General features: G+C 43.8%; 2 protein-coding genes across 3 annotated transcripts; one reads left to right on the top strand and one right to left on the bottom strand.

Moving 5' to 3' along the window:
• Positions 1-293: 293 nt before the first annotated feature.
• LOC142572102 (uncharacterized) lies at positions 294-15,538 on the bottom strand. Its single transcript, XM_075680964.1, has 8 exons — positions 15,357-15,538; positions 15,174-15,237; positions 14,868-14,986; positions 12,932-13,321; positions 11,691-11,942; positions 9,246-9,392; positions 1,970-2,071; positions 294-484 (listed from the first exon to the last, which is right to left on the bottom strand). The coding sequence occupies exons 2-8, from the start codon at positions 15,193-15,195 to the stop codon at positions 359-361; spliced, it is 1,158 nt and encodes a 385-aa protein (XP_075537079.1). The 5' UTR covers positions 15,196-15,237; positions 15,357-15,538; the 3' UTR covers positions 294-358.
• A 55-nt stretch (positions 15,539-15,593) lies between these two features.
• Positions 15,594-19,016, top strand: LOC142572103 (protein KRTCAP2 homolog). 2 transcript variants are annotated; one of them, XM_075680966.1, is made up of 5 exons: positions 15,594-15,772; positions 15,945-16,099; positions 17,586-17,649; positions 17,731-17,797; positions 18,851-19,016. In XM_075680966.1, the coding sequence occupies exons 1-5, from the start codon at positions 15,769-15,771 to the stop codon at positions 18,966-18,968; spliced, it is 408 nt and encodes a 135-aa protein (XP_075537081.1). In that variant the 5' UTR covers positions 15,594-15,768; the 3' UTR covers positions 18,969-19,016. The 2 variants fall into 2 exon arrangements, with proteins under 2 accessions (XP_075537081.1, XP_075537080.1); XM_075680965.1 differs by having other exon boundaries at positions 15,601-15,677.
• The last annotated feature ends 2,665 nt before the right edge of the window (positions 19,017-21,681 follow it).

Raw genomic sequence — 21,681 nt, 5'->3', positions numbered from 1 at the left:
ACACCCTCGAATATCATATATAATCACTGGAAATTTTTAAGAATACGTTTAGACACTTATAACGCAACCTGTTTATACAGGTTGTTGACATCTGATTTTGTAAGTACGAGTTTGGTGCTATAATGAAAACATTATAGACACGGTTTGCTTAAGAATCTCAAAATTATTTCAATTTGTTTCTTATTTGTCAGAAATGTTGCTGAAGGTTGGTGAATGCCAATTACACAATGAGAAGCCACTTTATCGACTTTTCTGAGTGCAACCATTTCCTTTGATGGCAAACGCACAGAAAGTGCAGCATAATTATTTTATTACTAAAATAAATTTGGTAATATGAATAATAAAGAGATAACAAAGATCATCCTAACAGCAAGTCCAGTGCTTTGTCCCGGTCATTTTGGGCTTCAAGAAGGGCCTTAACAATGGAGTCTTTCTTGAATCCAAGCGCCAGGAACTGTTGTTCGAGTTGTAAGAACTCCAGTGCCTGTAGATAAATATGAATTTGTGATGTTTGTTACCATTCATATGACACATCACAGCTAAGGCGCTCAGAACGAAAATCACTGCGCACAATGCACACCGTGATAATGCGTGTGTACCTAGATTACGACAGCAGACTACCTCCTTCATGGGTTGCTAAAAACTGACACTCAAGCGCAGGCTATGTCATTGAATCTTGTTATGTATGTAGAAAACAACTCCAAGACGCCGAGAAACAATACTAAAGTTATACAGGAAGAGATTAAGTACCTTAACAGTTATCTCTCACGTAGGCCGGCACGTTTACCCGATTGACACGTGGTGTTACCATTCCTGAGCATGCGCAGATGAGTTTTGTGCCTTCTTTCTTTTTTCGCCTCAGTGCCCCCTTCAGTTGGTAGTCGGCGTTCGTGTTGTCCCCTTCTCTACTCTTGTGTCCTGTCTGCATGCCTCACTTCTATTTTGCATAATGAGCAATCCACCCTGTGATGTAATTACAAGTCGACAAAATCGTCAACATCATTCTAGACTAACAAAATATAAATGTGCTGCTTTTTTTCTGCACTACCACAAGCTTTAATGCAACGCTAATGAGAAAGCCATTTCAGTTCTACTGTATCAGTACATTATGCTTCTACAATACCAGAAAAGGCACTCCTTACCATGAGAAAAGGCTTGGTAAGCCAGTAAAGACACAAGAGCAAAAAATGGGGGGTGTCACCACTTTGATGTTCCTGCCCCAACTCACCATGCTGCCATGGATTAGGAGTGTGCGCTCGAGCATAGGTAACATTTTATTGGTAAAGACGACCTGCATTGTATTCCATAGGAGCCAAAGGCTAAACAAGCAAGGTTTAACAACATTTATTTAGCCACAATCCCCCAAGGATGAAAAAGCACTTTGATATATGTGAGCTCATACTGACATATCGGTGCAGGGCTTTCAGCATAAAATTAGAAAAATGGAAATTTGGCCTTCATCTGTTGTTCTGGTAATGAACCTGTAACTGGGAGAGTAACTTTAATAGCGTTTTGAAAGAATACCTTATCAGGTGCAACTGATTTAGTGTTAGTGTACCTTTAATGACTTTTAGTAACATTATGGGGAGACGAAAATGGATTTTGGATATAATGTCATTTTTCTATGCCATGATAGTTATATACTAGGAGCATTTAAAGTTTAACTCGCTTGCAACAGCAGACACACTCTTTTTCTAACAAGAATGGACTGTAGGACAACACGACTGCGTCTGATGTGGTATGCCATTGTTCCTACATTTATTCGGGAAGCTGAAGGCAAAGCGGTGAGCGGAGTGGTGGCTGTGACATTTAGCCTGGCGAAGACCGAAAGTATGTTTTGATGTTTGCAGTTACTCGAGATTCATCGCTGTAGTGGTAGTGATTATGGAGTGGGATGATGATGATGATGCTACCAGCACTAACTACTGGCGATTCCATCAACTAGTGATGTTCTCTGCATATCACCAACCTGTTCGTAGTTTCCTGTGCTGACCTGCAAGGCTTCCTCAGCATCCACGTCACTGAATCCAGCATCAACAAGTGACTGCACTTGACACAAGTGCTCGACAACCTAAAAAGAAGCATTTTAATTTACCTTAAAGTAATTTATTATTACTGCATGCTGAGCATGTCGTGCATTTACAACAATATAACCCAGATATTAATCACAAAAGTTGTAATCTAGGGTGACCGTGAGCACATGTATTAATGTAGAGTAAGTGGGGTGGAGTGGCACCAGTGTGTCACTTGTGTGGCACCAGTGTGCCACCAGTGTGCCACTTGCTGAAATTTGTTGAATAGCCTGTCCTGCTCTTGTGTGTCGTAAACAGCTGTCATTTTTGTGTGCACCTAAAGATGGGTGTTGCTTTAACGACCTAGGCTAGCTGTGAAATAAAGTTAGTCTGTTTCTGAATGTTTCTTCATTAGGTTCTGCACTAATTAAACACATGTTATGTTCACTTACTGAACTTACCATCATAATATGTGTTGAAACATATGGCTCACTGAAAAGCTCTTGCCTAGAAGAACTGACCATGCACAAATTTAGCAGCACGGACAGCTTCATCAATTTTATGAAAAAAATCTTACGAAGAGAAAGGAAGGTGATAGCTCTTCGTAAACTGTTTGAAAGTAGACAATCAAGTACATTACATTCCAGTGTGCACTGCTATAAGCCATAAGAACTGCAGTGCGACAATGCAGTGGCTATGAAGAAGCATATTGTGCAGCCTGTCAGAAGCAAGAAGTAAAAAAATTATTTTATTGTGCAGAAGGTTCACTGCACTAGTTTTTACAGCAGTGCTTCTTGTTTGGTGGCATTAAAGCAGAATGTAGGCATTCTCAGGAACAGAATAATGCTTTAGCCAGTTCAAGCTGGTTGTCACAATTTCACAGCGCACTCCTTCTGAGCTCCATATAGGAACAAGGCTTTTAAGAGAGAGGAAGCTGTAGTCTGTTATGTGTCATTATACAATAATCACATGTCCTTTCAGCACACCTAACTTTGAAATAAACCCATTGGATGTACATTGTTCAATGAGGCTGAATACTTCAAGTGACTCGCACAGTTACATTCATCAATAGTCATAGCTACAGTCATAATATAGTAAAACCTTGTTAAACCGTACCGGCTTAAACAGTAGTTTCGTTTTAAAAGTAGTAAAGTCAAATCCCCCGACTCAGCGGCCATTGAACATAATGTGTTTTGTATCCGCATAAACCATACCAGCTTCTTGCGTATGTATCGGTTAACACGTAGTGTTTCCACTTCTCATCGCGCAAATGCGGCGGTGCGTCGTCTCCATCCGGCAGCCCGGCAGAACAACAAGCCTCAGAGATCAGCACAACCGCCTCCAAGCGCCCTGTGCATTTGCGCGTGAAGCGTCATCAACATCAACATAATATCGGCGCCATGCCAGAGAGCGTTGTGGCATTGTGCAAGCGAGAACTCGCATCATGCCGAAACTTGGATAAAAAAAGACGCCGGGTGCTCAGCACAGAAGAAAAATTAGACATAGTTTGTACTATCGAACGTGACACGAAAAGGAAAAGCCGGCACTGGCACGCGACATGGGTCTACTGTTGACTACGGTGTGTGGCATTTGGAATGCGAAGTAGTTGCTCGGCAGTGCTGCTGTGACCATGAAGAGATGTCGGCTACGAGATTCGAGTTTTCGGCATCGTTGCCTCTGTTGTTGCTGAAGTGTCGCCTAACGACAGTGATAAGGACGACACGGAAAGCGACAGCACAGGTGATTCAGGCCCAACAGTGGCAGAAGCTGCGCTTTACGTCAGCCTCATGATTGCAATCGTCGTGACGAGAACAGCACCCCGCAATGAAAAGGTGCCCCGCGACTTCTGCAGTGCTACTGTGCCTATGCACTGAGAATATGCAACGCCAACGAGGAATCTGCCATGCGAGTGTTTGCCAAGAAGAGAGGGCTGGCTGAAAAGCTGGCTTACAGCTTCAGCAAGTTTGAGGCTGCTGTCATCGCTGCTAGGCTGCCCGGCATCAAATGAAAACACGTTAGTCGCACAAAGTAAATAAATACTGCACATTTTTTTCCTTTCATCTCACTGTCTCCGAGTTCAGTTTTTGACAGGTAAGTGGGCGATCTCATGCTATTTCGGTTAAGCAGTACTACCGTTTAGTACATACTTTTTCCGAGCTCCGGCCAACTGCGGTTTAATGAGGTTAGAGGCCTTTTACAGTTTTTTGTATGAAGGGAATGCACAGAGTTTATTGTAAGAAGCACACATATTTTGCACTGATGTCACAAGTAGCGTGAAACTAATTTTGAATGTTTTGTGGCCTCATATACAAGTACCCTTAACTTTTTCCTTATCACTAGAAATGTGCTTACATTAGGTGCTTTTATATATTAATCTTTTATTTCAAGACGTACTAGTTGCAATGTATACCATGATAGTGAGTGAGTAAAGACTTTATTTGAAAACAAGGTATTGACGGATGACCTTGTTGTTAGGCAGCCACGAGCCCCTGGGCCCGGGCGGCTTCCTCAGCTCTCTCGATGACCTTGGCCTGCAGGTCAGGGTCGGAGCTGAGCAACACGGCCTCCCACTGCTCAGTACTACTTATTTCGTGATTTGTGTGATTTTCGGCTGGGCACGACCACATAATATGGAATAGATCTGCTTTTTGCTTACAATGCTTACATGTATTAGGGTATTGGTCCGGGTAGTAGTAGTGATAGGCTACGAGGTTGGGGTAGGTGTTCGTCTGAAGTCGTCTCCAAGCTACTTCTTGTCGCTTGTTAAGCGATTTGTGTGCTGGCGGGTACTCTGCCCTGGCTAACCTGTAGTGCTGAGTTATTTCCTGGTAACTGACCATGCGATCCCTCCCTGACCCTAGCGTGAGCCGTCCGGGTGCTCGGTTGGCGAGTCCTCGAGCGGCGGTGTGGGCGGCATCATTGCCGGGTAGGGAGGAGTGTGCTGGTGCCCAAATGATCTGGATTGGTCGTGGGTGTTGGTTTGTGTCTATTATGTGTTTTACGGGAGCCGAGACTCGACCTTTCGCAAAATTGCGTACTGCTGCTCTGGAATCGCTAATAATGTAATGACAATGTGTGGAGGCTATTGCCAGAGCGATAGCCGCCTCTTCCGCTGTTTCGGAGCTTCTGGTGCGAATTGAACCACCAGCGCGTATTTGACCTGAGGAGTCCACCACTGCAAGGGACATACAGTTGCGTTCTATGTATTCTGCTGCGTCGACATAGACTACGTCTTTGAAGGAGTGGAATTTCTGATGTAGGGCTTTGGACCGCTCGGCCCTCCTTTCCTTGTGGAATTCAGGGTGCATGTTTTTAGGGAGTGGATTAATTTTGAGATGGCGCCTCTGATCGTGAGAAATGTCTACTTTAATGCTTTGCATCGACTCGTAGTTGATGCCGAGATTCTGGAGGATGTTTCGCCCGGCGGCACTCTGAGCTAGCCTTTCGTATTGAGATATAAGGTGCGCTTCTACTAGTTCATCGAGGGTGCTGTGCACACCTAGGGCTAGCAATTTAGCATTGGCCGTTCTTATAGGTAGCCCAAGAGCCTGTTTATAGGCCCTCCGGATAATCCCCTCTATTTTCTCTCTCTCAGCCGCTTTGAGGCAGAGGTACGGGTTGATGTAGGTGATGCGGCTGAGAACGAAGGCTTGTACCAACCTTATGAGGTTGGCTTCTTTCATGCCAGAGTGTCGGTTGGCAATTCTTGAAATGAGTCGCATCGTCTGCTGAACGCATGCTTCCAGTTTATGAATTGTGTTGCCGTTGCGCCCATGAGCTTGCATGAAGAGGCCTAGTACACGGATGGTGGTCACCACCGGGATCGCGCCTCCTCCGGCTCGCACAGTGATTTCTGGGGATGGCGCAGTGTCGGATTTGCGGTTTGTAGGGGCTCTGAGTAGGAAGAGTTCTGATTTTTGCGGGGAGCAGGCGAGGCCTTTGTCGGTAACGTACTTTTCAACCGTGTCTACAGCTTGTTGCAGCGTGGTTTATATATCTCCATCGCTACCTTTAACCACCCACAGGGTAATGTCGTCGGCATACAGACTGTGGTGTAGACCTGGAATCTGATTAAGTTGTTCCGGTAATCTGATCATCGCTAAATTAAAGAGGAACGGGGATAAGACTGATCCCTGCGGTGTGCCACGACTTCCAAGAGGGATCTTGTCCGATTGTAGTTCTCCTATTCTTAGTTCCGCTGTACGGTGGTTGAGGAAATCTTTGATGTAGTTGTAGGTCTTCTGGCCCACACCTAGGTACTGCAGATTCTCTAGTATAGCCTGATGCGCTACGTTGTCAAAGGCCTTTATAAGATCAAGGCCCAGGACAGCCCGGGTACCATTCTTGGGTATGTGGTCCAGAACTTGGTGTTTAAGCTGAAGCATGATGTCTTGCGTGGAAAGTTTTGGACGAAAGCCAATTATGGAGTTCGGCAATAAGTTGTTGTCCTCCGCAAAATTGTGGAGGCGGTTAAGTATAACGTGCTCCATGAGTTTTCCTACGCATGAGGTCAGAGAGATCGGGCGTAAGTTCTCGAGCTGTAGTCGCTTACCATGTTTAGGTATGAATATTATTTGTGCATGCTTCCACTGCGAGGGGATAGAACCTGTTTCCCAACAGCGGTTGAAGCACTCTGTTAGGGCAGTGATAGATACGTCGTCTAGATTTCGGAGGGACTTATTCGTTATTCCATCGGGGCCTGGTGCAGATTTAGTTCGGATTTTGAGCAAGACGGCTCGTACTTCAGCCTCTAGGATGGGTGCGTCTAGGTTATGATTCTCCGGACCAGTGTATGGTTTCTGGGGGATTTGTGCATTTGTGCCTATGTACCGGGTTTTGAGCTCTGTTAGGAGCTCGTCGTTCGTGCCCTGGTATTGGTGAGTGATCTTATTGAGGCTTTTCCTCTGCTCGGATTTACTCTTATCCGGGTCCATAAGGTATCGGAGGAGATTCCACGTTTTGGCTAGACCGAGTTGTCCCTGCATGCTGTCGCATACCTTTTCCCATTGGTTTTTGGTTAATTGGTTAGCGTATTCCTCGATTTCTATGTTAATTTGCGCGATGCGCAAGCGGAGTGTACGGTTTAGTTTATTCTTTTTCCAGCGGGTTTGCATGCTATTTTTGGCTTCCCACAAGTGCAGGAGGCGGCTATCCACCTCTACCAGACCATCGTCTTCAGGGATTTCCCTCGTGGCGCGTTTCACGCAATCTCTGAGATCCCCGATCCAGGCCTCGAGATCGTTTATATGCTCGGTGGCGGTTGTCTCCCGAATCTGGCGGAAGCGGTCCCATTCCGTGAGCGAAACTCGTTTGCCCTTCTTGCGGGGTGGACCCGCCTGAATGTGGATTTCTATGATATAATGATCGCTACCGAGGCTTTCCCCGGTATTAGTCCAATCATAGTTGCCTATGTTTTTGATGAAAGTTAGGTCGGGAGTGGTGTCAACACTGACACTATTCTCGATACGGGTGGGTGTCTGGGGGTCTGTGATGAGAGTCAGTCCCTGTTGTTGGGCTTCTAGCCAAAGATTACGACCTTTGACTACCTCTGTGCGGTATCCCCATGCAGTGTGGGGAGCGTTAAAGTCACCTAATAATAATATGGCCTTTTGTTGGGAGATTCTGAGAACCTTCCTGAATAGAGTTCCGAACTTGTGACGTCGGCACTTTGGGCTACTATAGACATTAAGAATGAATATGCTTTCATCCTCCTTACGTTTAGGAATGAGTTCAATAAAGACGTGGTCTATGTCGACTTCTTCAATATCATGTTTAATGACTGTTAGATTTCTGTGAACTAGAATAGCGGTGGTGGAATCCGACCCAGAAGCATTATAGGATTTGTACCCTGCCAATTTTGCGTGGCCTCCCGTACCATGATATATAAAATTGTATCCTGATCATTGGTCTGTCAAATGGAAGTAACATAGAAATAACTGCTCAGCGAGTTCTTGAAAATTCTTACGTGAAACTTCAAGGAAGCACCTGAAGGAACACGAATGAAAGTAACGATTTGCTATTTTTAATGTCAGTACTGAGAGTACCAAACATATGGAATATACAAAATATGTGCCTTGCTCCTGGTTTCCAACTTTTTTAAGTTGAACCATGCAAAAAGAAATATTATGCAGAGTTGGTGGGATGAATACTGGCCATCGGGAAAGCCGTGACTTCGCGAATGTGAAAGCGAGTAAGCGCCTGTGGTGCAGGAATCGTGTTTTTACTCATTGCAGCAAGCACCTGCTTCCGTTGTTACTGCATTCTTTAGGCTCTCGAAACAGTGATAGTCTGGTTGAGGAGCATGCCTCTTGATACTTGATTTTTGTTTTTGATTGGCTCTTCTGTGCAAGCAAGGTGGTCTAGTCATGCACCTTGAACTGGTACTGGAACCTTTATGTGCTTTGTATACTACTTATACAGTACTGCACAGTAATGCACAGTATTGTATGGTCATAAGTAATGGCATTTGCACAGGCAGTGTTCAAAAACTGTGAGATTAGACTGTCAGTCCAGTTTTGATCTGAAATCTACTGTGTGCTCTTGTGTGAGTGAAAAATCCACATGCTGGGAATCATTGCTCCTTATAAGGTGTACAGACGACATGGAAACGGCGATGGATAAAAGCAACCCACGGGAGAAAAATAAAGTTGCACTTGACAATTAGTCAAACACAATTATCAAAACGACATGCACTCTTCAGTATGTAAAAGGTTTAAAACATCATTAAAACAATGTAGACTATGGATCAGACAATTAGACTACCCAAGAAAAGCTTTTGTGTTTTCACTCCTGCTGCCATTTAAAGGTTATGTTACCGAGTCGACCAAAGCACAAATTTTGCTTTGTCTGATTGTGGAACTGCTAGGAGCAATGGAGGCTAGCTTTGACAATACTTCCAGTCGAAGTTTTATTTTTCAGTACTTCTCAACATGCATATAATTGTCAAATCCGACGAATAGCTAAGTGCAGTCGTCACTTCATACGGTGTGCAAGCTTGCTCATGGGAAAATTCCAATGGCAATGTTTAACATGTAAAAAAAACCATTGATAAAATTGATCGATTCCTTTGGGCTCCGTAAGGAGAGTTAAATGCAATTCAAGTGTTTTACTTCACAAAAAACAAAAATTTCAGGTGATATGAGGCTAACAAGATGGTTCCAGAATATATAGGTAACAGCTTATAGTCATGCAACTGTATCAGAGCTTCAGAAACGGAGGTCACTAGAGGAATACCTTTTTATCGTCTGTGCTTCCTTGGGACTGCAGGGCTCGCTGAGCCCTATGCTTGTCGAAGCCCATATCCATTAGGGAGCGTAAAAGAGGAGAGAGAGCCTCTGCTGGAGTCTCTTTGGCTGCTGCTTGATCATGCTGTGGCTGGGGCTACGTGAAAGGCAGACATTTCAAAAGGCAGCAACTACAATGATCACAATAATAAAAAAGAAAATTAGTGCAGTGGGTAATTGTTGGAATACCCTTCATTGCACAAGACAAACCACACAAAAGCTGTAGTCAGTTCCACTCAGGAGCAGTACAATCTCTCTAATATTGCGTCAATTACATAAAACTGCATAAAAGCACACATCCTTTATTTCCACCATTTTCCTTCAACCGTCACTACTCTTTTATCTTCATCTTCACTACTCTTTCATACATTCATCTTTCTTATTTGTCTATGCACTTACCTATAGCAACTATTTATGCACATAGCTAGAACTTATGTGCGCAGCCAGAAGTGGGATGGAAGGAGGGGCTGAACACAAGCACAAAGGCAGCATACTGCACAAGTGCAAGGATCGAAGCACGTAGTATGAATGGTACAGGGAGTGCGGTTTGTGAGTACATGCAAAATACAGAACGGGGCTATGTGGCACAATCCTGATATGACAGATGCCACAGACACTTGGCAATCAGTGCTCTGCAGAGAAAGTGCACCAAATTATTAGTGCCATATATTGTGGTGTGCACCTGCACTCAAGAGTGGTGTGGGCTCTCATGTGGTTTCATCTGAAAAGTTTTTCATTGAAACTGCTAAATATGGTGCATAGCTAGCGCCATCTAGAAAAGTCAGTATCGCAGCTGCTACTAGCCGTGCCAGTAGCCAACCGTACACAAGTGAGGTCGCCATTTTGACCTGTGTCATGTCGGCTGTATCGGTGTGCGGCGTGGTGTTATCGCGATGGCACCAAGCTATGGCACCAAGATGCCACTACAGTGCCACTTTCAAGAGAAAAGTTGTGATAGCCACAGAGGCATCGTCGAACCTTCAAGCTGGGCGGGACTTCGGCGCTGACGAGAAAAATGTGTGTCATTGGAGGGGACAACAACAGCACTTTTTTGCGTGGGGCGCAATGAGGATGGCATTTAGCAGACCAAAGAAAGGCCGTCACCACGAAGTGGAGACAGTTTTGGCCGACTTTGTTCGGACGCAGAGAGCAGCTGCAATTCCATTGACAACAGAAGTGCTCCAAGTGAAAGCTAGGGAACTTTCGAGGGAGCGAGGCCTAACGCCAAAGGATTTCAAAGCCAGCCGGGCCTGGCTTCAGAAATTCATGAAGCGCTTCGCCTTCAGCCTCCGATGTCTCACTTCAATCACCCAGAAGCTGCCAAGCGATTTCGAAGAAAAGCTGATAGCTTTTCAGCGCTACGTGCTGCGAAAGAGAGAAGCGGCGGGCTACAACATTGCACAAATCGGCGACGCCGACCAAACGGCTGTGTATTTTGATATGCCAATGGCGTACACCATGAATAAAAAGGGTGCCAAGGAGGTGAAGGTGCGCTCTGCAAGCTACGAGTAGCAGCGCTCAACTGTGATGCTGTGCTGCACGGCTGATGGACATAAACTCCCTCCTTATATGATATTTAAAAGGAAGACACTGCCTGCTTGAGAAATTTTCCCAAGAAATGTCATTGTGCGGGCGAATGAGAATGAGTGGATGACAGGTGGATGACAGGTGCGATGGTGGAGGAGTGGGTTAAGATTGTGTGGTGACGGTGTCCAGAAGCCCTTTTGACAAAGAACTCGCTCCTTGTCGTCGACTCTTACCGCGGGCACTTGACCGACAACGTGAAGGCTGCGCTCGCCCAAGCGAACACAGACCTCGCTATCATACCAGGCGGCATGACGGGCCAGTTGCAGCCACTTGATGTGTTCATCAACAAACCTTTCAAGGATTGTCTGTGGAAATATTACACGGATTGGTTGACTGACGAAGACCACATGCTAATGGCAATGGGCCGCATCAAACATGCATCGATATCGCAGCTGGTGGGCTGGGTAGCTGCAGCGTGGGACGACATCCCAGGTAATTTGATCGTGTGCGCCTTTAAAAAGTGCAGCATATTTAATGCGCTTGACGGTACCGAAGATAGTGCACTGTTTGAAGGCAACAGTGACAAGGAACACAGCGATGAGTCTAGCAGCGACGACGACACTGAATGAGCTCTGCACATTCAGATTCAATAAATGCTGTTTGCATTTTGCGAATGCTGTCCTCGCTGTTTTTGTTCGGCCTACATTTGAGGTACTATATATATATTTTTTTGTTGGCTTCAAACTTTAGGGGGTCGGCTTAGGATCAGGGTCGGCCTAGATTCGAGTAAATACGGTATAATTGCATGGTTTGCTCATGACTATGACCATCAGCTATTGTGCCAGGCAGAATGCTGGATGCGACTCACTGTTTCCTCTTGTGTTGGTTCATTCTGAGGTGTATGCTCTGGAGGTGGGGTTATGGTACGTTGGCTGACACTCTTGTCACCAGAGCCAGAGGTGCAGACATCTGAAGCACTCCTTGAGAAATGCAAGGGAGCACTGGTGCTGCCTTTCTTCACAACCGGCGTCTCAGTGGCCTGTGGGTCTGGCCACGTTGGTCCACTAGCAGGATACTCTGGTTCTGCAGCGGTAGCTTGTGGTGACTGCGCTGTCATGCCCTGCACAGATTTACTTAGTTAGCAACCACTCTGTACATTTCAGTTACCAGATAAGATTGCTTTAAGCCTTAATGCTGCTTTTAGCAAACAAGGCAGATGTACTGCTGCTGATTGCACTTATTATTGACGGTGACTGCCACGCTGAAGTTACGCTGCAAAGTGTTCCTGTGATTAACGACAATGATGATGTCATTTAAATTGTGGCCAACCGTCTCTCATTTGTGTTTGTCCAAGCACATTAGTTGCATGATAGTCACACCACTGACGTAATCACTACCTTAAGTTTTTTCTGTAGCCAGGTTCTCGCCACAAAACACACTTTCTTTCGGTTATGTCATAACTTACCTAATAAACAGCCTGATCATTCCCCCACCCGCTGCAGCTTGACATGTTCAACATAGTAAAACAAGGACACCATTCCTAGTTCAAGTAATGAAAACTCACTGCTTTGTTTTGGAACCTTATTGCCCAGTGGCATTAGGAAATTTTAGCCAAGCACCAGAGATGTAGCTAGATGTTTTCTTTCTTGTGTGATGGTTCGGGCTCATGGTATAATAATGTCAAGTGAAACTTACTCTAATGAAATTCTTGCATCACACATAAATCTCAAATAATAAGATGTTGGCAGATTAAAGAACCACAAAATTTGGCAGTCGAGAAAATCATATAATTTCCAACGTGACAACAAGCCAAGGGGTGAAGAAATGAAGTATGACACAAGACGTACTGCGCCTTCATGCTTCCAACTTTGAAAGGCTATAGCCAGTTCCTGGGTTGTTGTGTACTCTTCTAGTCATGAACTGCTGACGATCAGCCCTTGTAAGATATGCATTAATGCTATTTCTCATACAGAAATGTTTCTGGAGAAGGGCTGGAGCTAAAAAGCTGCTATGGCAGATATAAGTAATTAAGGTATAAATGGCATTAAGGTATAAATTAAGGTATAGGTATAAGGCATAATTAAGGTATAAATAGGTAGCTTATCTCACCTGAAAGACTGAACTGAGCTCTTCCAGCTCATTGATTGTCTGAAGCTCAACATAATCAAAGGGGCTTGAACTGTCATTCTCGAATTCTGCCAAGCTGAATGACTTCTGTGTTGTGGACTGAGGTGCAGCAGTACCAGCTGTCTCTGGAGCGAGTGCAGGCTGCAGAATGCTAGCAGATGTAACTGCCGCAGCAGTGACAACCGCAGCAGGCACACAATTTGTTGAACTAGGGCTCACATCGCCCACACTAGGTTGGTCTTGCGTTGTCAACTGAGTGAAATGCTGAATGTCTGCTGCCACACGGTCTGTTCGAGCTTGCCGCTTGGACTCCTGTTCTTGGCGGTAGCGTTCGGCAAACTCAATCGTTTTCTGCTCAAGATCAAAGTCATACTGAAAATAGAAAGAAAAAAATTAATAAAAAAATAAAATAAAATACAAAAATCATGGTATGCCATGTCTAGACACTATGGTAGGGTAACATAAACATGTTCCATGACAAATACAAGTCTTATGAAAGCAGTAATTATGGAACCAGTACTTATGGAAGCATTTTCAGTTCTTCAATGCTATAGCAGGACTGATATACTCCACAGTGCTACCCACAAGTTTGGGGATGTGAAACCCATAAATTAATAAGTCAAATCTCGATATAATGAACATAGATATAACAAATTATTTGATATAAAAAGGTAAATCTACACATTTTCTAGCCCATATTAGCATGCAATGAATATATGCTTAGAACAAATATTGAATATTATGAAGGCATATTTGTGTTGGGTGCAACTTCATAAAATGAGTGTACTACTAACGCTGCCCACCATACATGCAGAGACCAGTTAAGTGCAACTCTCAATCATATCTTTTAGTCAATGTTTGCCATTCTCTCTAGCATCACTTCTTTATTCTAAAGGTCCATTGATCATCTTCTCCAACCAACCTCTATTGTTAAAACAGTTGAGCTCGAAACAGTGCTTCAACGGCCATTTGCTGTACTGTGGCATTGTGCAATGATTCATATCTTGTTTAATTAGTGCAGAGTACATATACCATATGCAACATTTTTCTGTGACAATTCCTCTTTCTATTCCCCTTTCCCCACCCCCAGTGTAGGGTAGCAAACCGGATGCTCTTCTGGTTGACCTCCCTGCCTTTTCCATCCTTGTTTTCTCTCTCTCTCTTTCTTTCTGTGACAATAGCTACATGCTCAAACAATGTTTGTTTGCTTTCCATTCTGTTACACCATGGCATACGCTGTTGTCATTGCTCACAGTTCATGGAATTTGTAAAGGATTTCAGAAGTTTCATACAAAGTTGCGGGCATTGGGGAACCAACTAATGTTGCAATAAAGGAGTTCAGAGTTACAGACATCACTTGAGTGCCTTTTTATGTTAACTTCAGCTAGAGTATAACACACTTACGTTTGATAACATTTTGGACTCCTTTTGTTTTCCTTCCTGTTCCTGTTTCACTATGTTCAGTTTCCTTGTGTTCATTAAACAGGCTGTTTCTCTTTGAGCTGTTTCAACAGCTTCTGGGTAAAATTAGGAATGCGATACTTGGTCTCCTTTCGAAACAGCGATTTAAGAAGACACATAGCATTCATGTGGTCTATCTTGAATGAATGTGACTTTTTTGCTAATCAAACACGCTTCAGAATGCATTCTTCTCATTATTCAAGAAAATGCCATTGCTTTTGTTTCCCTTTTTGAATAAATAATTCGAATCAGGTGCGTGCAACGTAAGTGATTGCATATGTTAGTTGTATAACATGCTCCTATGATAGCCATTACGCCACAGGGGCGGTGTTAAAAAAGCTGACGTTGCCCATGCACCACATTTTGTGAGCATTGTAAGATAAGCGTTAATTACAATCGCTACACAAACCTCCAACTTTTACGCACCATTCATAAACAGGTTCAAGAACTCACTTACGTTTTCATGCAGTGTCTGAGGGTAGAAGTTCCTAGTGAGCCCCATTGGAAGCACTATCCTGCGTGGTGGCCTGAACTTTTCTGAAACCTTCACTTGTACTCCATCCAGGTAGCAGACCACTACAACATGTAGGCGATGGCAAAAAGTGAGCAAGCACGTCTCCTAAAAGACTAACCGAACACTCGCCATCCCTGAGTGAAACGATGGCACGAATATCAACAGAACTACGAGGGGAGAATTTTATCTCGGCCGACGCAGCTCTAACGTCTACGTTCGACTAACTGAAACTTTCGTGACACCACTCACCATCCTTCCGTGACGAGGCCATCAGGCCAGTGGGAACTGTGGGAAATTGCCAAGTTCTTTCTCGCTGTCAAAGAAACGAAACGACGCAATCACACGAGACAATGTATCAACAAACGGTGAATCTGCAAGCGCTCTGTGCCCCTTGTACCATCACGAAACTAATGTCCAAGTTCAGTACTGTACCTATTTATCAATGCTCAAGGTTCCTCAGGAAGACAGGGATAGCGGTTTTTTCTGATAAAAGCACCAAGTATTTCTCATTACCGCTCAAGCATTGTAAATTTTTCTGCTCCTGCTGGCGAACAAGGAAGGCACGAGTTTGTTGTGACAGAAGCAATCGCGTTTACGTAAGTGGATTGGTACGGATCGTGTTGGATTCAAGCGGTCGTTATGATAACCTAAACCGAATCCAAGTCAAGCCAGTCACACAAGCCAGCCCCAGCCTTCTGACGCCGGTGGAGTTGTTTTTGTGCCACCGTGTCATGCTGATTCGAGAAGTTTCGAGTAAGAAAATTTGATAAAGGTTGATTCCAGACCTCAAACAGCTGGTCAAAGGGCTTCTGTTCAAACACAAGAAGGACGTTCAGGTCAAATAATGGGTCAGTCTTGAATACTTGCGTTCCAATGTGATCTTCGTGCCCCTTCAAATCTGATAACCGGAGTAGTGTGTGATAGCGCTTTTGCAATTCTTTTGTTATATGTGCAGATAGTCCGCCGCTCGTGGTCCTCTTGCCATTTCAATGCGCGTAATTTTTTACTCCAACTTTTCAGCGGTGTCTACGGGAACGTCAGCAGTGCTGTCATCGTGCCTCTTCATGTTGCTGTTCGCGGCGATGCAAATTTATAAAGCTCACCTGGCGTCGAGCCAACCGATGACCATTCTTGGCGGTTTCCTTGGATCTGTGCTGTTCATGCTCATTCTCACTGTATCCTTTTAGCACGCTTAAGCGTGGCTACAGTGGTATCGAGGTTTGCACTGATTAGCACTCAGCGACAGTATCATTTATTTATTTAGTATGTCCTAGGATCATAGGTATTACGTAAGTGTGTGGTTAAATCAGTACAAAGAAAAATAACAAACAATGGAGTAATAATGCAACAAATAAAAACCAATAGTACAGTGGTATACAATGTAAGTGGCTCTGATATACATTATTTAAAGAATTCTTGAAGTGATGCAATACGAAGGCGATCACACGCTTGAGATGTGCGTTATAGGAATGACCAAAGAAAAACATTGGTTCTGCCTCACAAAATATCAACCCCGTGACGATGGTCTAGCCGATATGATATGTAATCGGGAGGTAAATTAAGTTTGTCAAGAAGGTTAGGGTGGTTAAATATGTGGGGAAAAACGCAGAGACGAGAGATTTTGCGATGGTGGGCTTGTGATGGCGGGTCGAGATTAGGTTTTATATTACACTGGCACTTATAGTCTGATAGGATTAAGCGGGTAGAGGTGTCCTGAATAATTTCTAATGAGTGTATTAACAGTTCGTGAGCAGGGTCCCAGACTATGGCGGTGCAATTGAGTTTTGAGCAAATTGAAGTTAAATAAAGCAAAAGTGTAAGTGTTGAAGACGCTTGTGAAATGTTTCAGTGGATGTATCGCAGTATTCATTTTGCGTTCTTATTTACGTAGGTAATGCAAGTGACCCAGGTGACGGCATTTGTTATGTGAATGCCAAGGTTCCGTAAGAATCCACTGCTTCTAAAATGTTATTAAGATAGTAAGTTTGAAACCTGCAGCTAGATCTTGTTACGTGCATGAATTTACATTTGTTAATGTTCAGTACCATGCACCATTTCTTGCATTGCTTAGCAATTGCATTAAGGTCAGTATGAAAATTAGTCATTAGGTTGAGACATTTGATGATAAATTATGCATAGTCATCGCTGAATAGTTGTATGTGAGATGAAATGTAGTTAGGCAAGTCGTTAATATAGATGAGTAACGGGCCAAGTATGGAACCTTGTGGTATGCCCGAGTTCACAGGGGTTAGTGGGGAGCTCATTTTGTTAGAGAAAATGAATTTGAAACCAGGTGAGAAGTTTCGAATTAAGGTTAAGTAAACTTGAAAAGTAATAATTTATGGCACATATTGTAAAACACTTTCAAAAAGTCTTAAAAAAATGCAGTCCGTCAAAGAAACATGATCAAGGATGATGTTCAGTTTATGCTTGAGCATTATGAATTGAGTTCCACATGAATAGGTTTTCCAGAAGCCATGTTGTGGGTGTGAGAAAAATGAGTTGAACCTACCAGGTCTGTAAGGCCTTGAGAGTTGACGATCGGTTATAAAGAAATAAGCAAGGACCCAATAGACATGGCTCAGGGTATTGGTATGCCTACATATTGAAAAAAGAACAAATGTTTCACATATGGTGCCCCCTTGACAGTTCAATGTTTAGGCTGTTTCCAACATGGAAAACCACTTCTTTGGGAAGAACTTCCAGACAAAACTGATTCCTGAAGGTATGCAAGACACCACTTCAGCCATCTCTCTGTCGACATTGCTGTAATTTTTGTAGCTCATACGTGTATTCCTCATGCCAGTGCTCATCTGCTTGGTGGTTGCCATGGTGGCCTCTGGCTTGGTGCACAGAGTATGTGTCACAACATGGTGAGTGGAAGTTATAATCCTCATCCCCATGACACCCTAAAATCCTATCACTATCCATGTCTTGCGTAATGTTCATAGAGCTTAAAGGGACACTAAAGTGAAAAATGATTTCTTCTGCATCAGTAAATTACCGTTCTACAACACTAAGAACATAACTCTTACAACGATAAGACGTTTGGTAAGCCAGAAAAAGCGCAAGAATGAAGTACGGGTGGCGACGCCTACTTCCCGCACCTGGGGGCTGTGACGTCTTGGATTTTGATGGCATCTTCTAGGGCCTACTAATTATATATAGCGGTACAGATTGACTACATTGTGTTCTAAAAGAACCAAATATCAAACATGGCAAGTTTCGGGAACCTTTATTCAGCGAACGCAGCCCAAATGAGAAAACATACTTTGGAATTCCTGATGTCACGCTGACGTACCGGCGCTGGGGTTTCGACGCGAAATTTCAACACTGATACTTGGACCTTCATTTTCTCATCTAATAATCAAACTATTTTTTTGAAATGACTGCCTGCAGGGTTCTCAAACAATGCTTGATTAGTGTAAACTGATTTATTGTTTCGCTTTAGTGTCCCTTTAAGAAAGTGTGCCGTGGGCTTGTGTCGACACATTTGAGAGATAGGAATAAGTTAACAAGCTGCCGAGATCATATTTGATCTCTGTGAGGATCATGTTGGTGTCATGAGTGTGCATGTAACTGATTACTTGCGTAGCATACAACATTGTCCAACAGCTGCGATACTTGGTGATAAAAAATTTTTTGGTGATATAATGCCTGCCTGTTTTTTTGTTTGTTTCTACATCTCTGCGTGCTTGTCATTGCGCCTCCTGTCAACTATGCATTTTATTAGTCGTGCTATTCTTAACCCTGTAGACAGTACACTTTCACCTGGATATGAATTTAGTGCGTAGATTAATGTGGAACAGCAAAATACAAGCAAAATGTGTGTTGTGACAGGACTCAATAAAAGCAGTGACAGCTTTTTTTATAGATCTTGGGAGAAATATTTCTGATTTATTGGTATCATGAAACATATATTCCAGCCTCATCTTTTCACTTGTGGCCCTCTACTATATCTCGAGAATATCCATCAAGGTCCATGGAACTGGTGCAGCCCCATTGACTGTGAATTCCCTACCCAAAGGCAAGAAGGCCAAATAACTCATCGTGCTTCCTTTGTGCAATAAACTCATGCTCACCCATTTCAAACTGTGTTGAGACTATTCTATCAATATGTACTCTAATATTCTACTAGCTCAGAGGCTTCTATCTAAATACATAGGAAAGGAGCAATAATTTTTCTCAGCAACCACAGCACGGAATTTGATGAAGCATTTGTTGCATTAAAAACGAAAAAGTTAAAACCTAGTGACTGTTAGAAGCAGATTTTTCATTTAGGCCATTCATTTCTTAATAAAAAGGTTAAGAATCGCAAATTTTAAGAGAACAAAGCTATCAAGTTTACAACTCTAACTCGGCAATGAAAAACGAGGTCGCAATTCTGTAAATTACATCTAATAGTACATCCAAAAAGCACATATTGGATCTATTATACATGGCTCTCTACACCACATATGGGAGTAGGACTTTTGCAAAACCTTTCTAAACATTGTAACAGATCCACGTAAGATATAAATTAATATATCAAGTTTGTCTGCTTTGGATGTTCTGACGGATGCAACTTGCAGAAGTGCGGTATCTATTATTGGTGCATAGTTACAGATTTGCAAACTTTGTGCTTCTAGTTTTTTCTAGCTTACCAGTATTCGGCAAATTCTGTAAAAACAGTAAATCCATAAATCAAAATTTCGCTTCCACCAGCCACTAGAATTTAATATTTTGTTTCAAGTGTACCAAGTTTCGTTAAAATTGACCCATGGATTATTCAAAAGGCACAACGAGACTGGGATGGAGACAAATCTCGTCACAAGCGCTTGTGATGTGGTTTGTTTCTTTGTCTCCGCCCCAGTCGCGCTTCGCCTTTTCAGTAGCCACAGACCAACTCTCCCAAATCAAAGTTTTACTGCGCCACGGATCATCTCGGAAAAGCATTTCTGCGAATTACATGTGTATGAATAGGCAGCGTCTGAGTTGTGGCCGAGCTAAAGCTTCCTGTTAATGTGCACCTATTCTCTGACCGGCTTTTCGCAAGCAGGACTGCGCAGATAACTTTGGCAGTGCGTGTGTCCTGATGCGAACATCGGAGCAGACGATGCTCGCACCGGAAAGTGCTTTGTGTTTGCGCATATCGTCGCCATCCCGCTGCTATCAGGCGCGGACATGCCGTGCGGTCTATTCTCGCGTGTTCTGGTTAAAAAATTGCAAGGGTGTATACCTATAGGGGCTTTATGCATACCTTCAGAACAGCGGCAACGGCAGACTGAGTTAGAAGTTACGCCGCACGTTGTAATGCAAGGATCGATGCTGCATCGAGCGCCACATACGTTTAAGAGCCTCGCAGATGTTGGGTGAGTTCGCGCACGAGGGCACACAATAACGCGCTCAACATGTATAGTGTACTTCAAGAAGAAACCGTAAACAAGCGCCATTTAAACGCATATATAGTGCTGGCGGCACGAACAGTTTATGGCTTGAACGTGGGAGTTATGCGCGCACAAGTTTGTTTTTGATGCTTGTCCGCAAAGCTGGGGAAAGGGGGTGCCTGCGCGTGCTTACGAAACCGCACCGGTGACTGCGCCCTATGAATGAATTAGTATAGGTATCGCTAGTACGAGCTTCCGACACGGAACACATGCCATGCGGGCGTATAGTGATCGTGCGCAGTGCGTATAGCGCCGATATATGTTTATTTTTTCTTTTAATGGTAGGACTCAAACGAGAGAGGATAAAGATGCGCCCTCTTTATAAGATATGAGTACGAGGACGAAAAGGAAAGCAGATACGAAGGGTTAATGTTCCGTGGCTTCGTTGGCACTCATCCCGCTGTGACGCCACCAGAGATGTCCTATACTCCACTGATTACGCAAGGGTGTCTCTGGGCGGACGTGCGCGAGATTAAATTTGATTGTACTACTCGCATGAAGCATTTGCGGCGGTAAATTGATTTCCAGCTATCGAAAGCCGTATCACAAGCGTGGGTCACATTACTAGCAAGCTTGACAGATTACGCGCTGGACACGCAAGGCACGCAGCCTTTCTTGCAGCTTCATCGCTTTGATCTTGGCGCTTCTTTAACTTCAAGCACGAGAAGAGTATTGCTAACTTGAGCGTGTTTAACTTATTGAACTGTCACCCAGCTCTTGTCGCAACAGTGAAATGATCAAATACTGAGCGTAATTAATAAAGGGAAAGTCAGACATCCACCCGTTCGTAGGAATTGCTACAAAGGAAACCCGTACGGGTTCCTCGAAGGAAAAGCCTCATAGTTGAAGAAAAATTCGTCCTGGTCCGGGACTCGAACCCGGGACCACCGCCTTTCCGGGGCAGCCGCTCTACCATCTGAGCTAACCCGGTGGCTAGCAGATGGCAGGGCGAAGTCGAATTTGTCGACAACACGAAGCAAAGGCAAGTGTTTGACGTAGTAGTTCTGCGGAAACCCGCAAGGTGGAGAGAAGTAATTTGAATAAAGGGAAAATCAGACATCCACCCGTTCGTAGCAATTGCTACGAAGGAGACCCATACGGGGTCCTCGAAAGAAAAGTTGAATAATAAGAATAGTTGAATAGAATAGTAAGAATAGAAAAGAATAGTTGAAGCGCAATTATACAAAGGCTCAGGGGCGGATCTAGGGCAGCCTCCATGGATAGGGGGCCTTCATCAACTATCAAGAAAGAAAGAAGGGGGGGGGGCATGAGTGCCGGAATTCAGGTGCGATCCATTCGTCTATTTCTTGCCATAACATCTAACTCGCATC

Source organism: Dermacentor variabilis, chromosome 2 (genome assembly GCF_050947875.1).
Source record: "Dermacentor variabilis isolate Ectoservices chromosome 2, ASM5094787v1, whole genome shotgun sequence".
NCBI lineage: Eukaryota > Metazoa > Arthropoda > Arachnida > Ixodida > Ixodidae > Dermacentor > Dermacentor variabilis.
Note: the sequence above shows the minus strand (reverse complement) of the source record. Positions and strands in the feature narration are given on the sequence as shown.